This window comes from Schistocerca serialis, chromosome 1 (assembly GCF_023864345.2).
Source record: "Schistocerca serialis cubense isolate TAMUIC-IGC-003099 chromosome 1, iqSchSeri2.2, whole genome shotgun sequence".
Lineage (NCBI taxonomy): Eukaryota > Metazoa > Arthropoda > Insecta > Orthoptera > Acrididae > Schistocerca > Schistocerca serialis.
In genome coordinates, this window is record NC_064638.1 from 538,809,445 (window position 1) to 538,824,121 (window position 14,677).

At 38.6% G+C, this 14,677-nt stretch overlaps 1 protein-coding gene across 5 annotated transcripts in view; it reads left to right on the forward strand.

Moving 5' to 3' along the window:
* Window positions 1-14,677, forward strand: part of LOC126474991 (condensin complex subunit 1) — a 213,738-nt gene that overhangs the window by 38,744 nt on the left and 160,317 nt on the right. For all 5 annotated transcript variants that reach the window (XM_050102534.1, XM_050102540.1, XM_050102548.1 and 2 more), the window contains 2 exons: window positions 12,774-13,040; window positions 14,140-14,301. In XM_050102534.1, coding sequence (XP_049958491.1) covers window positions 12,774-13,040; window positions 14,140-14,301 — 429 coding nt within the window. The remainder of the gene's footprint in view (window positions 1-12,773; window positions 13,041-14,139; window positions 14,302-14,677) is intronic.

Here is a 14,677-nt window from a genome sequence, read left to right on the forward strand (position 1 = left end):
CATCCGTATGGCCTTTGCCTGCGGTCAGCATCTGGTCACCGTCTTTTTTGTCATGCAGAAGGCGTTCGATACAACATGGTGACATCACATCCTCTCTACGCTTCATGGTTGTGGTCTTTGGGGTCCGCTCCCGATTTTCATACAAAATTTTGTCACTTCGTTCCTTCCGTGTGCAAGTTGCGACCTCCCATAGTTCCTCCCGAGTTCCGGAGGATGGGGTACTGCAAGGATCTGACTTAAGTGTCTGCCTCTTTTTGATTGCAATTAATGGACTCACTGTGGCAGTGGGAATGTCTGTCTCATCTTCCTTTGTATGCTGCCAACTTCTGCCGGTACGATAGCTCCACTGGCATTGCAGCTGCTGAACAGCAGATGCATGGCACTATCCAGAAGGCGCAGTCTTGGGCTGTTGTGCGTGGCTTCCAGTATTCGGCTGCCAAGACCTGCGTTATGCATTTCTGCCGGCGACGCACTGTTCACCCTGAGCCATGGCTTTATCTTGACTGCGAACCTCTTGCTGTGGTGGAGATGCATCGGTTTTTGGGATTGGTTTTTGATACCTGGTTGACTTGGCTGCCTCATATTCGGCAGCTTAAACAAACGTGCTGGCGGCATCTTAATGCTCTTCATTGCTGGGGTGCTGATTGGTCTACCCTTCTACGGCTGTACCAGGCGTTAATTCAGTCCTGTCTAGATTATGGGAGCCTGGCTTATGGTTCGACATCCCCTTCCGCATTGTGGTTGCTGGACCCCATCCTTCACAGCAGGATCCGACTCGCCACTGGAGCTTTCCATAAAAGGCCTGTCAACAGCGTACTTGTGGAGGCAGGTGTCCGTCCATTGTGGTTCTGGTGCCAGCAATCACTGGCCGTTTATGCTACACATGTTTGAAGCTCGCCCGAGCATACCAATTATCGTCTCCTGTTCCCTCATTCGGTCGTCCATCTTCCTGAACGGCAGCTTCGGTCAGGGTGTACAATTGTGGTTCGCGTCAGAGCTCTTCTATCTGGGCTTGAGGTTTTCAGTCTTCCACCTCTTTTCCGGGCCCCTCTGCTTATACCCCTGTGGTGTGTGCCCCACCCGTGCCTTTGGCTCGATTTTGCACAGGGCCCGAAGGACTCAGTCCCTCCTGAGGCCCTCCGCAGCTGCTTTCTTTCAATCCTTGCCGCATTTCAAGGCTGATGGTTCGATGGGTGCTAGTTGTGTCAGTTATGCTCTTATTCTAGGTGATCATTGTGAACAACACTCATTGCCGGCTGGCTGCAGTGTTTCTATTGCCGAGCTGGTTGCCATCTCTCGCACCCTAGAGTATATCCGCTCCTGCTCAGGTGAGTCCTTTGTTTTCTGTAGTGACTCCCTGAGCGGTTTACGAGCTATCAACCACTGTTTCCCTCGCTCTCGTCTGCTGGTGGCTATCCAGCAGTCACTCCGTACTCATGCCCGTTGCGGCCACTCTGTGGTCTCTGTGTGGACCCCGGGTCATGTAGACATCCTGGAAAATGAACATGTTGACACACTGGCCAAAACAGGCTGTCGGTGCACCAGCCTTGGAGATTGGCCTTCCGGAGAGTGACCTCAGGTCAGTTTTGTGGCAGAAGGTACTTCGCACCTGGGGTGAAGATTGGCACGTCCTGCCTTCACCCAACAAACTTCGGGCCATCAAGGAGGCTACCGGTGCGTGGCGCTCCTCCTTGCAGGTCTCTCGCAAGGACTCTGTTGTCCTCTGCCGGCTGAAAATTTGCCACACCTGGATAACGCACAGCTATGTATTGCGCCGCGAAGACCCACCTTCATGTCGCTGTGGGTCAGCTTTGACTGTGGTCCACATCTTGTTGGACTGCCCGCTTTTAACTCCGTTCAGGCAGACGTTTGCACTGCCTGATACACTTCCTGCAGTTTTATCAGACAATGTTGTGATGAAAAATTTAGTTTTGAGTTTTATTCGTGCAAGGGTTTTTATCACTTGATCTAAGTGTTTCTCCTTTTTTGTATTGAGTCTGGCCTTTGGCCTATGATGTTAGACTGGGATTTTTAGTGCGTTTCTTGGTGTTTGGCCTTTTCCTTTTTTTTTTTTTTTTTTTTTTTTTTTTTTTTTTTTTTTTTTCGGCCAACCACTGTCTCACTTGGTGCGATTTTAATTCCTTTTGTCTGGTCTCTGTCTGTGTCTTTCTTGTCCTGTGTCGTCTCTTGTTACCTCCATTGTTTGTTTATATTTCTATTGGTGGTTTCAAGTTCATGGAAAAAGGGACCGATGGCCCTAATTGTCTGGTCCCTTCAATCCCACAAACCAACCATCTGCCACTCATGTGATCTCTTAAGCAGCAGAGATACATTGTGTCTTTCTTAATTATTAATCTGTGACTACTATGGATTGTTGGCATCCCACCTTTACACACACACACACACACACACACACACACACACACACACACACAAAAGTTTGAGGCATACAAAAGTTGGTTTACATTATGTAAGTCATGGCCTTTGACACTGAATGTTAAATCTTCTAGAGTGTTACGGTGTGTAATATTCCTCTAGTATTTCTTCTTGCACAATCAACCCCTGTGATGGGATTATCAGTTAACCAGGAACACTAGAAGATCCCAGCAAAGGAATCGAAACATCGATTGTGTAAGAAGAAATTCCAAAGGAACACGATTTAGCCTAACAGCCTATAAGGTCTTAACTTTCAGTAGTGCATATTGTTGTAGGACAGTTATAAAACAACCTAAAGTGTCAGCTTAGATGTATAATATAAGAAAAGCAAAGTGTAGGTTTCCAAGTAAATGAAGTCAGTTCTTTTAAGTACAACAATCACTGTAATTGTTAACATGTAAGTGATAGTACATTATACAGAAAGCAATCAGAAAATAAGTTACATTGGGGGGGGGGGGGGGGGGAGATATTGGTCTAAGGATAGCGTCTTTGACTATTAATCCCAAGTTCTTGGATCCCAGTTTCAGTCCCAACCGCTGCTTAGGCACTGAATAAAAATTATCAGCTATGGGGGTTGAAGACTTTCGGTGTGGGAAGTTGTCCACATTCTGCCAGTGGCCATGTCAGTAGTCAATGGAAGAGTGGATAGAGATTCAGGATACCCTCTTGCTCTTCCAATGTGAAACTGCCTCTAAAGGCAGAAGAATCAGTAATGATGAAAAAATGAATGGAAATGTGTTAAAGACATCTAATACACTTCAACAGGGAATGTTTTCTGTAGTTGGCAGAAGATTCTGAAATAGTCCCACCATTCAGGTATTCAGGAGAAAGGATTGCCAAAGGGAAGATGACAAATAGAAAAAGTTTGAAAATTCACATAAAGGGTAACATTTTATGAGTTGGAAACTGAAATGTCAGAAGTCCAAATGCGGTAGGGAAGCTCCTCTCATCTGACATTTGGGACAGTCTTGTAGGAAATAACTGCTATTCCCAATGCTTATTTATAGCTCAGAAAAAAGCTTTAAGGCTGATCTGCAAGGTCTCAGCTAGAATTCATTGTAGAGATTTATTTATTAGGTTCAGCATTATGACCTTGCCCTATATATACATATTCCAGTGTCTGTTATACATTAAGAAAAGCTTCTCTTGTTTCACTTTAAAATATGATGGGCCTAGCTATAATAAACAATGTTATAATGGCATAACAAAGACTTCGGTTTTTGTACTGTGACTGGACATCTTTATATTCAGATTTGTTAGGTTATTTGATAAGCTACCACACTGGGTCGAGTCTAAAGCTGGAAGAATTATGTGAATGTAATGTTTAATAATAGTTTAATTATATTTATGTTTATAGTCTATTTTGTCTGTATATTTACTGAATGTGCTTATGCAAACTTCACACTCACGTAAATGTTGTGGTTTGGGGTCATAAAATCAGTTCAGTTCAACAGAATCTGAAAATGGGAGTGCAAAAGCTGCAATTAAATGTAATGTGGATCAGTTAAGTGAAATGTAAAGAACATGAAGTTATCAGAGAAGATTGAATATAAGTTTGTTCTTTTGTAGTGTTCTGTATGTCCAATCAAGGAGATCCTTCAGAAATATGAAGTAGACGAGTGTATACATTAACAAAAGACAAGCAAATTGTAGAAACTATGTGTACACTGCTTTAACAGTGAATTTCCACTGTATTGCTTAATGCTATTTGTGCTTATGCCATATAAATTTAACTCGGTGAATTAGAAATAAATGTGCTACATTGAAAAAAGTTTGTCTCCTCTTGTCCCTTTTTCCTCAGTGGGCAGATGGTAAATTTGAAAGCAAAAGGTGAAAGAAAATATTATATTTAGAAAAATTTATTTTTAACATATTCAGAGTAATCAAAATTACAAGCTGTTATATTGACAAAGTATCGGCCTAAAAATGTAACATTATACCTATCTAAGCTTATATGCATTTTGATAATACAAAGAGAAATAAAATTAAGAAATAGAAATGGTTTACAGTAATTTGTGGTCCTTTGCTAGCATTTTGCTAATACAAAGAATAATTAAATATGGAATTAGAAATGGTATACATTAATTTAACAGCATTTTCTTTTCGATGTTTTTTGCTTACTAACCCTGATATGTGGCATCTCTATTTTTAATCATCATCATCGTAATAGCACAGCTGTGAAATTTTTGTCTTCATTGACACAAATATTTGGCAGTCTCTTCTGAATATGATGCAATTGCTGAGGTTGTGGTTATGTTGGGACCTGATAACACAGTTTCCTCCCTCACCCCTGAATATATACTGAATTTCATACCGTATTTACTCGAATCTAAGCCGCACCTGAAAAATGAGACTCGAAATCAAGGAAAAAAAAATTTCCCGAATCTAAGCCGCACCTGAAATTTGAGACTCAAAATTCAAGGGGGGAGAAAAGTTTTTGGCCGCACCACCAAATCAAAACAAAGTTGGTCCATTGTAATATGAGACACAATTTAGGTGGAATGAATGACGATACAGCTACAGTAGGTTCGAGTCGTAAGCTTAGCAATTAAAGCTTTACTAGGTAGCCATTGCTATGCGCCACACGCTCCGTCCGTATTTATACGGGTACCTTTCCTTTTTCACGTACTTCGTCTGGTTTGAATTAATTGCTTATTTTGCTTTGATCTGGTAAGTGCCGATCTCTTTGTTATAGGTGTTTACGTCACTCTAAGCTGAAAATGCATTACTGTACTGTGTCATGAATTGTTTGTCATGTTCTGATAATGAGTGTTTACGGCCTGTCCCCGCTCGCGGCATGTCTTGCTTTTGTGCGTGCTACCACCACTTACAATAAAAAAAAAAGAGGAATCGTCTCATGAGCAAAACAATGGCAAGAGACTGCTATTTGTTGTTACTTACACTGCTGCTTTCTTTGATAATGATCAACAAGAACCAAATAATAGACGGCTTATTATAGAAGACGTTCTGAACGAGAGTTTAGCGAAAATTTTTCTCGGTTTGAAAATCTTTGCAGGCGCTTCTGTAGTACATTACATTCTGCACAGAAATTAAGAGTCATCTTAGATTTAAAAATCTAGTCGATTGCTGCTTCATTTCTGACTGTATCACTATTAGGCATAAGAATATAAACATGACATGATATGTATATTCTTCTGCGTTTGCTGCTGTCATACCCTAGTTTCGTAGTTTATTAGGCAGACAGGATTTAAATGAGATAGCAGCAAACACGAAAGAATACATGGCAAAATTTTCATATTCATATTATTCTTATGGCAAAGAGAATACTGCATATGATTCACAATTCATAAAAGTTCCTATTTGCAACCATCTCTTACCGAACAAAAGCGCTGGCAGGTCAATAGACACACAAACAAACACAAACATGTCTGCTTGTGTCTGTATGTGTGGATGGATATGTGTGTGTGTGCGAGTGTATACCTGTCCTTTTTTCCCCCTAAGGTAAGTCTTTCCGCTCCCGGGATTGGAATGACTCCTTACCCTCTCCCTTAAAACCCACTTCCTTTCGTCTTCCCCTCTCCTTCCCTCTTTCCTGATGAGGCAACAGTTTGTTGCGAAAGCTTGAATTTTGTGTGTATGTTTGTGTTTGTTTGTGTGTCTATCGACCTGCCAGCGCTTTTGTTCGGTAAGTCACCTCATCTTTGTTTTTTATATATATATATATATATAATTTTTTTACTGGCGCGAAGGTTTTGGCGCCAGTATTTATCTTTGTGCCTGCAAAGCATGCTTGGGCAGCGCTACATATATTCTACGGCAGAAGTTAGTTGTGGCGGCACCTACCAACATTTTTCAGAACTTCCGCTTACTTTGCACTCGATTCTAAGCCGCAGGCGGTTTTTTGGATTACAAAAACCGGAAAAAAAGTGCGGCTTTGATTCGAGTAAATATGGTATCTTATACCGGCATGAGAGTATTACAGTGTCTCTTGCCTCCAAACATATCGTTTGACTGTTGCTCTCTCATTGGCTGCATAAAACCAACTGCTGACACATCCCATTTTGTGTGGGTCATACATCATGGTGAGTGTCAACAACATTGCTGCATGTCACACATGAGAGCACCACTGGCCCCTGTCTAGACTTTACCATCTCTTGCAGCAATGAATGCTGTTGTTAACTATTTGTCCAATTTTATATAGTCAGCTCAATTCCAATTGCAAAGGAATTCAGACAGACTGCAGTTTAAATGTGGTAGATGTTCATAAAAAAGCCAAAGTATGGGGCGCAGATTCTTTGGTTGGTAACACAATGTAATTTGCTGCCCACTTACTACTCACCTACCCACACTCGTTCTAAATTTTCAGCCAAGCTGGCGACACTGTTCCCGTCCAATCCTTGCTTAGTGCTATGCTTGAGCAACTGTGAAACATGAATTGCAGTATCTTGTAGGATGTAAGTCATATGTAACAGCAGTAACTATACATAAACAAAGGATCGGAATCACAATTCAGTCCAACTTTCATTCATCCTGTGATCTACTGAAGTCTGTTGGTACTGTCTCCATGACGAATCTTGCCTGTCTAATTTACTTTGTTAAACTTTTCATTCTGTACTAATTTTCCTTTTTGTTTAATTTGAGTGTGACCACCAAGTTCTAAACTGATTAAAAGCTGGTTGCATTTTACCTGGTATTCCAGTACATGAACAGTGACCAAATTTCCCATTTGCAACCCACTTAGTAAATCAATATGGTCTCTCATAACCTAATGAAATAGGTGTATGGGTTCAGAATTAAATAATATTTTCTGAAGAACAACATTTTTGCTTTTGAATGTTAATTTTAAAAAAAAACAACATTAATGTTTGTATATGGTATCCATACCTGTATAAGAACTTTTATTGCAAACCTGTTCAAATATAACAAGAGTTCGCAAGGTGAAAGAATCTAATGCTATTTCCTTCTGTTACACAAAACTGTCAAATTTTTAGCAGAGCAGGGACTAGTTCATAGTTTCTCACATACCTTGCACTATCACTGCACTATTCAAATGTCACATAATGGTTCAAGTAGTATCAGTACTGTAATGAGCATTTCAGTGTTCTGGGAAATCTTGAGCTTGATCGAATGAGAGTATCATTTGCCCATCCCTGCCCTTCTGAATGCTTCAAAATAAACCTGCTCTTGTCCTCAATAGCCAAAGCTTCATCTTTAAGTGTAAGATGACTCGTATATACTCCATTAAACAATGTTAAAAATTTTGACCTCAGCAGCAGTGGTTTAGTCTGTGAATATAAGATGGCTGTGTATTTTTCAAATGAGAATTTGAGAAGAAACTTTGTCTTATGATTGGGTAAATATGGCAGTCACATTCTCACATTAATATAGATGCAAACTATACTATGTATTTGGGGAGGAGGGGGGGAGACACAGATTCAGAAGCAACAGCTAAATATTTGTGGCAACCAAAATTATAAATATTATTGGTGCCCAGTTGCAGCAATTTCTTCTGTGCTATTAATATTATGATTAAAAACAGTGATACCACAGTCAATGGGCTGAAATAGCAAGCAAACAAAGTGAAGATAAAAATTAATGTAAATCATTTCTTTTTGTTTATTTTATTTCTCCTTATATTATCAGAATGTAGGCAATCCATAAATTGCATAAGTTAAGAACAAGTATAGTGTCAACTTTTTTAAGTGAATACTTTGTCAATAAAATGGTTTGTAATTTTTACTAACCACAATATGTCAAAAAAGGGTAACTATGGTATTTCGTAATTTATATATACTACCCATTCACCAGTGAAATTAGAAAACCTTCTACAGTGTTACATAGTAAAAGAATGAACTCCTTTTCCCATATTTGGAAGAAATTGTTCAGTTTTCTACCTATTATGGTTTCTGACTTTTTAAATTTTATGTAAATACGACTGGTGAATATGAAATCATAGGGATCTGGGCTCACATAATATTAATCTGCTCATGGGGGTGTCCTTCAGGGCCAATGGATGACTGTTTTTTAAGATTATTTCGGATGTAGATTCCCTGTAGTTTTCGTAAAACACTTGAGGCAAATGCCGATATAGTACCTTTGAGAAAATCGCTACCAGTTTCTATCCCTGTCTTTGCTGAGGCAAAATGTGGTTGTGTATGGAGGATCAGACCATGGTTTTTCTTCTTTATTCTTATAAGCATGTGCCAAGGATTATTAATGTGCATGATGGATGAGTTTTGTTTCAGTTCCTTGCTAAGTTCTTAATTACACTGCTCTAGCTCTATTTCAGATGTGGGTACAACATTGCTATTTGTGCAACTCACATCCCTGATCAAAATCAAATTGTGCCTTCCATTTCAGCTTTCCAATGTACTTCATAGAATTCTAGGGTTGGGGAATGGGTAGTGACAGTTAAATTCCATTTCAGATATAATAATATTTCTCTCCTTCCTTCTTACTTACTGTGCAGATTCAACTATCTGTTTCATAATTACAGCATTTTTCATGTTCCATATCATGACTGGTTTTACACTGTTATTCACTTTCTTTCCGTCCTGTGACGTTCATCTCCATATATTCTACAGCCAGTGTCCATAATGTGTTTGTCAGATCAATGAGCATTGTTTCCCAGTCAAGATGTTTTTCAGTGGGAAACTCAAGGGCTCTCATTTTTCTTGTTTCTTCCCTTGTAAGCAGAAGACTTTGTTGATACAGGTTTATTATTATTTTATCACAATATTGATCAACTAGGATCATGTAACATTTTCAGTTCCTCTCTTTGCCAGTTAATCCTTCAACTTCTCTTCATAGTGTTTTAGTTTTGTTTTACAGATATGCACATCTTGGTGTAGGTATTTTTTGTCAAACCATATGCTCTTTTCATCTTGGTCTTTTTTCGTGATCCATTCTGCTACAAATTTCTCAAAGAAATTTAAATTTACTAACTCACTGTCTTATTTATGTTCTAAAGTATTTTGGTGTATTTTTAATTATTTGTTTATCATGAGGGTTTTTTTATTTATTTATTTATTTATTTATTTTTTTCAAGAGAAATCTTGAGGCCAGTTCTGTTTGTTGTTCTTTTTCTGGAGATTTGAGTGCAGTAATTGCTTTTGTCAGATTTTTCTGAAAGTGTTGCAGAATCGTCTGCAAAACCTGAACAGTGTACCTTAATTCAATTTGTTTTCCTTGGTTCAGTTTTGTTGCTTTTAGCTCAAAATTCCATTATCTTAGAGTTTTTAAAATGCTGTTAAATTGTAGAGGTGACGAGCTGTACCCTTGTCTAACACCAGTTTTCATTTCAAATGGTCAAGATACTTCTCCTGTAACTTTAACTTTATATACTGTATTGCTAGAGTTTCACAAATTAGTAAATATAAATTTGATTTAATACAAACTACTCTGATTTTATCTATTGTTTCTCTGTCTACTTAATCAACCATTTTCTTGAAATCGATAAATCATACTATATGATTAACGTGTGATGAATTATTTGTTTTTGAGGTAAATTTCTTTTCTGCACAGGAACTTCCCTTTCAAAAATCTCTGATATTCTCCCAGTTGTTTGTCTAAAGTTCCTTGGACTTTGATCAAGACTGTTCTGATATTTTTTTTTTGTTTAGCAAGCTGATGAAGAATCTCCTGAACCCAACATCTGGCTCAGGCTAATGTAGTTTCCTCTGTCCAGGCCGGTTGCTTCTAGTAAGTGGGTTGCCGTTTTTGGTGTGGAAGGCACACCCTGTTGAAAGCTGTGTGTGGAGATGGCAGTTGCCACAGCGCACGTGTGTTGTCTCGCATGCTATTCTGCAAATATTCAGTTCCTCTCCAGTTGCTGTCAGTGTTACCCCATCAGATGGTTCTCTGTGTCGGGTGCCTGATCGTCACCCCTGGTTTGGTAAGCCGTTTGCCCCAAGATACACTGGAATATAGAGTGGCTTGTGCCCTAGGTTTGAATGGTATTGGAGGCTACTGGACTACCCAACAGTGGCAGTTACTGTAGGCTGTCTTCTGTCATCTTTGTCTACAGATTATGCTCATAAGGTGGCAGGAGTATGACCGGTACTGGAACAATCTCGTACGCAAGAAGTCAGAACACAGTAATCACAGAATTGAGTGTGAATGACATGAGTGCCATCGATACTACTGATCGACTGACTGTAGCTTTTCGAGGTGGAGTATTTGTGCATCAAGGGTAGGCCTTGCTTTTTGATGTCATTTGTCATGACCATATCAGTTCCACTCTTTACGAGTTGTCAGTGGTCTTCCATTCCGCAACTTTTGCTTTACCATTTGTTTCAGTGTCTTAATTGCCCTATCAAACCTCTGATACATGATGCTGTTTCCTCCTTATCATTTTTTACTTAATGTTATGAGAGTAACAAAGGCATTTTCATGTACATTGATTTAACAATTTTCCTCTTGCACTCGTACACGGCAGAATCGATGCCGCATTCCAGTGGTTGACTATGTCAAATTGTTTACGCCTAGCGGCTGCCTCGTGTTAATACTTTCTTGCGCTTGAGCAATGGTGTTCCGTTCAGATTTAGAAAACTTCACTGTCCTGTTTCTTTACTTTCTTGATGTGTGACAGTTCTCAAAATGTAAGGACAAGATAGAATGCTAATTGCTGTAAAGAGGACACATTAAGTTGCAGACGGGCAGAAAGAAAGACACTTGCACATTACCTTTGGTCCACAGCCTTCATCCGATTAAGAAAGAGAAACACACACACATTCATTCGAACAAGGGAGCACACCTCACGCACACATGACCACCATCTCTTTCAGCTTGGATCAAAATTCTTGTCTTTTTAGATGTGCTTATCTGCAACTTAATGTGTCATTTTTACCGTAAGTAGCAATCTATCCTTTTCTTACAATCTTGAGTTTCCATAGTTCTCATAAAGCAAGTATAGATCACTTATATTCTTTGGTTGTGACCATTTCGATAATCTTTCTATAAACTACTTTATTGTTTTTGAGTGTCTTGCTGACTTTGTAAAGTTATAGCTCTGTTAGTGGGAATTCTTCCTCAAGATCTTCTGGTATTGTTGAAAAAACTAATTTAACTGTTGGAACTGGACAGTTTAAGAGCCTGTCAAAAAATTTTGCAAATATTTCACAAGTTTCTGTGTTATTAAATCATAGAAATAAATACTTGGTGCTTTGTACCCCTTAAGTGCAGTACATGTTTAAAGGTTTGGCTAAAATTTCAGCTATTATTTTTGTGAAATTTTGTTTTATTTAGATAAGCTGAGATTTTTCAAAGGTTCTGATTATTATTATTATTTCCTTCACTTTCTCAGACGTTAAGTCCGGTTAAAAATGGAGTGACGCGGACCTTGATCAAGCGTCACTTCCTTTTAACTGTACGGTATGTGTTATATTGCATTTAGGAACTTTCGGGTAATTGAACATTATTATTATTATTATTATTATTATTATTATTTGCATAAAATGTTGCTCCAAACATTGGTTTGCCTCCATTCTTACCGCTGGTTTCCCTTTATATATTCTGTAATGTGTATCAATCATATTCTCATCTAAGAATCTAGTTTCTTGAATTTCTAAAATTTGTATATGCCGCTTCTGTAGAAGTAATCCAATTCCTCCTATTTTTCTATTTTCAGAAGGGAATTTACATTTAGTGTTACAAAGTGGTAAATCTTCTTGAACTTATACTTAGAAGGCATTTTAGTATATTCCATTTCCTGTTTTCAGTGCAAATGTTGGGATTCCTGAGAATGCCAGATTCCCGTGCATTAAGAGATGCGTTGGTGATTTCTTCATTAGAATTACAACCTGAGATAGTATATCCATTATATGAATTTTCTATTTTGTAATTTGAAGTTGTAAATAGTAGAGCAGGAAATCCAGGGTCATCTCTGAATTCCCAAACTAAACCAAATTTAGTACTGGATAACGGGCTGCCTCTTTCACCAGTTCTACCATTCCAAAGTCCATTTTTTTTCTGCCTTCACTGCTGTTGAGGTCTTCGCCATAACCCTGTCAAGTGACACTTACGTAGTACTGGCAGCTAGACCTGCAGAACTAAGTTTTCTGTAAGATATGTTACTCTGTCACTCTTTCTTTATCCTAGGATGCTGCAAACAACCTTGGAGCTCTTAGGCCTCAGGTTGATAGAGGTTATTATTATTATTATTATTATTATTATTATTATTATTATTAAAGTGTGTATTACTCAGTCTTTCTCATACAGAACCAACATAGTATAGGCTGTTCTAAATTTGCTCTGCAAATATTTTGTTTTGCTAGATTACTTCTTTTTCTGTTCTTCACCATGTATAATGTTGTGTAAGAAAGAGTAGATGTGTACTATTAAAATATTCATATGCACATTCCTTTGTCATTCAACAGATGTTACACATTCATGAACATATGGTGAGTCCAATGGTGCGCTGTGTGGTTGTATTATTCAAAGAATTCAAGTGTACTCGCATTGTCCATGAAATTCTCCAAGAAATCTCAAGGATAGACACTGAAGTGGATGCAGATTCAGAGGAGCCTGCAGCTGGAGTGGGTGTAGCAAAAACATATGGCCAATTTATTGCAGAACTAGCAGAATCTGTTCCTGAACTAGTATTGCCTCACATAGATTTACTTAAATCTCTTCTTGATATAAAGGTAAGAACATGTGTTTGAGATACTGCTTTTGAAGTAAATAAATTATTGTAGTGAAAATGGGTTTTCAGTTTAAGGATGTGATATATTGAGTTTGGGCAGCAAACTAAACAGAATTGTTGTTTCCAGAATGAGATTTTCACTCTGCAGCGGAGTGTGCGCTGATATGAAACTTACTGGCAGATTAAAACTGTGTGCCCGACCGAGACTCGAACTCGGGACCTTTGCCTTTCGCGGGCAAGTGCTCTACCATCTGAGCTACCGAAGCACGACTCACGCCCGGTACTCACAGCTTTACTTCTGCCAGTAAAGCTGTGAGTACCGGGCATGAGTCATGCTTCGGTAGCTCAGATGGTAGAGCACTTGCCCGCGAAAGGCAAAGGTCCCAAGTTCGAGTCTCGGTCGGGCACACAGTTTTAATCTGCCAGGGAGTTTCAGAATTGTTGTTGTGTATCGTGAAGATGAGAAAAAAATTCAAAATATATAACATAGTGAAAATAATATAATTATTTCAAAGAGGGTATCATTAGAGATGTTACAGAGCCATGTTGTATATACATGATCTGTGCATTTTCTCAAATTATTTGCACCATAATTCAGCAACAAGTAAAAAAGAAAGAGAGAGAAAGAAAATATACTGTCAGTTAAAGGGAAAAAGTATGTTTTCACCCAGGAGAAAGTGTATTTTTAACTGGGAAATCCGGGAATTTTTTTTCCTTGTCCGCGAATACATCCTGGATGAAGTACATTTGATTTACTTACAGATACCCACACCTGCAAATGTGTTTTTGTAGAGTCTGGTATCAAACAATTCAGTGCAATTAAGGTGATAGCAGAGCAGTATGTTATGTACCATTGATCTTTCATGTGTGAAGGTCAGCAGATACTGGAATTATATAGTGTAAACAATAATTGTTTCTTACATTTCCTTATAAAATGTGTTCTAAAGCAGTCTTCTTAAAAGTATTTTACTGTTTCCGTTGTTCTTGATATATTTCTCTTTTTTCTCGCTACATTTGCTTCCTTGATGTGGCTTTAAAAAAAGTGTTGTAACACAAGTAACATTAGCCATTACTTTATAAACTAATTTCGTCTTTTCTAGGCATATGTGATGCGCAACTCAGTCCTGTCTGCATACAGTATAATTGTGCAAAAGTGCCTTAGTGGTGAAGATCTGTCTGAGGAAGAGAGAAATAAGAGAGATGACTTACTATGTGATATGGAAGATCACATACATGATGTAAATGCCTTTGTGCGATCAAGGGTGAGTAAAGTTTACTTGTATGCTGTTATTATGATTTGCATGTTATGTAATATTGTGGAGAAGAGGAAAGAAATTCCCCTTTTTATTCTATACAACATTCATTGTCATGATCTGTCTTCCCCTAATAGCACTACTCTAGTGAGTGCTGCCTCCTGGCAGGCCTTCTCAGATCAGTCTTTCCAACAGATTGTTATTGAGACGCACATCAGCATGTCTGTAATCCTGAAGGAAAAGTAACTGATTTCTGCCACAACATTCAGGGTATATTGTGAACTGTCGTAACAACTGCAGAATAGAGGAGACTGGTACTTCGACAATTACTCCTCCAAACACCCCTTCAACAAGCTATAAGTTACAAGGTGCTAACTGTATTATT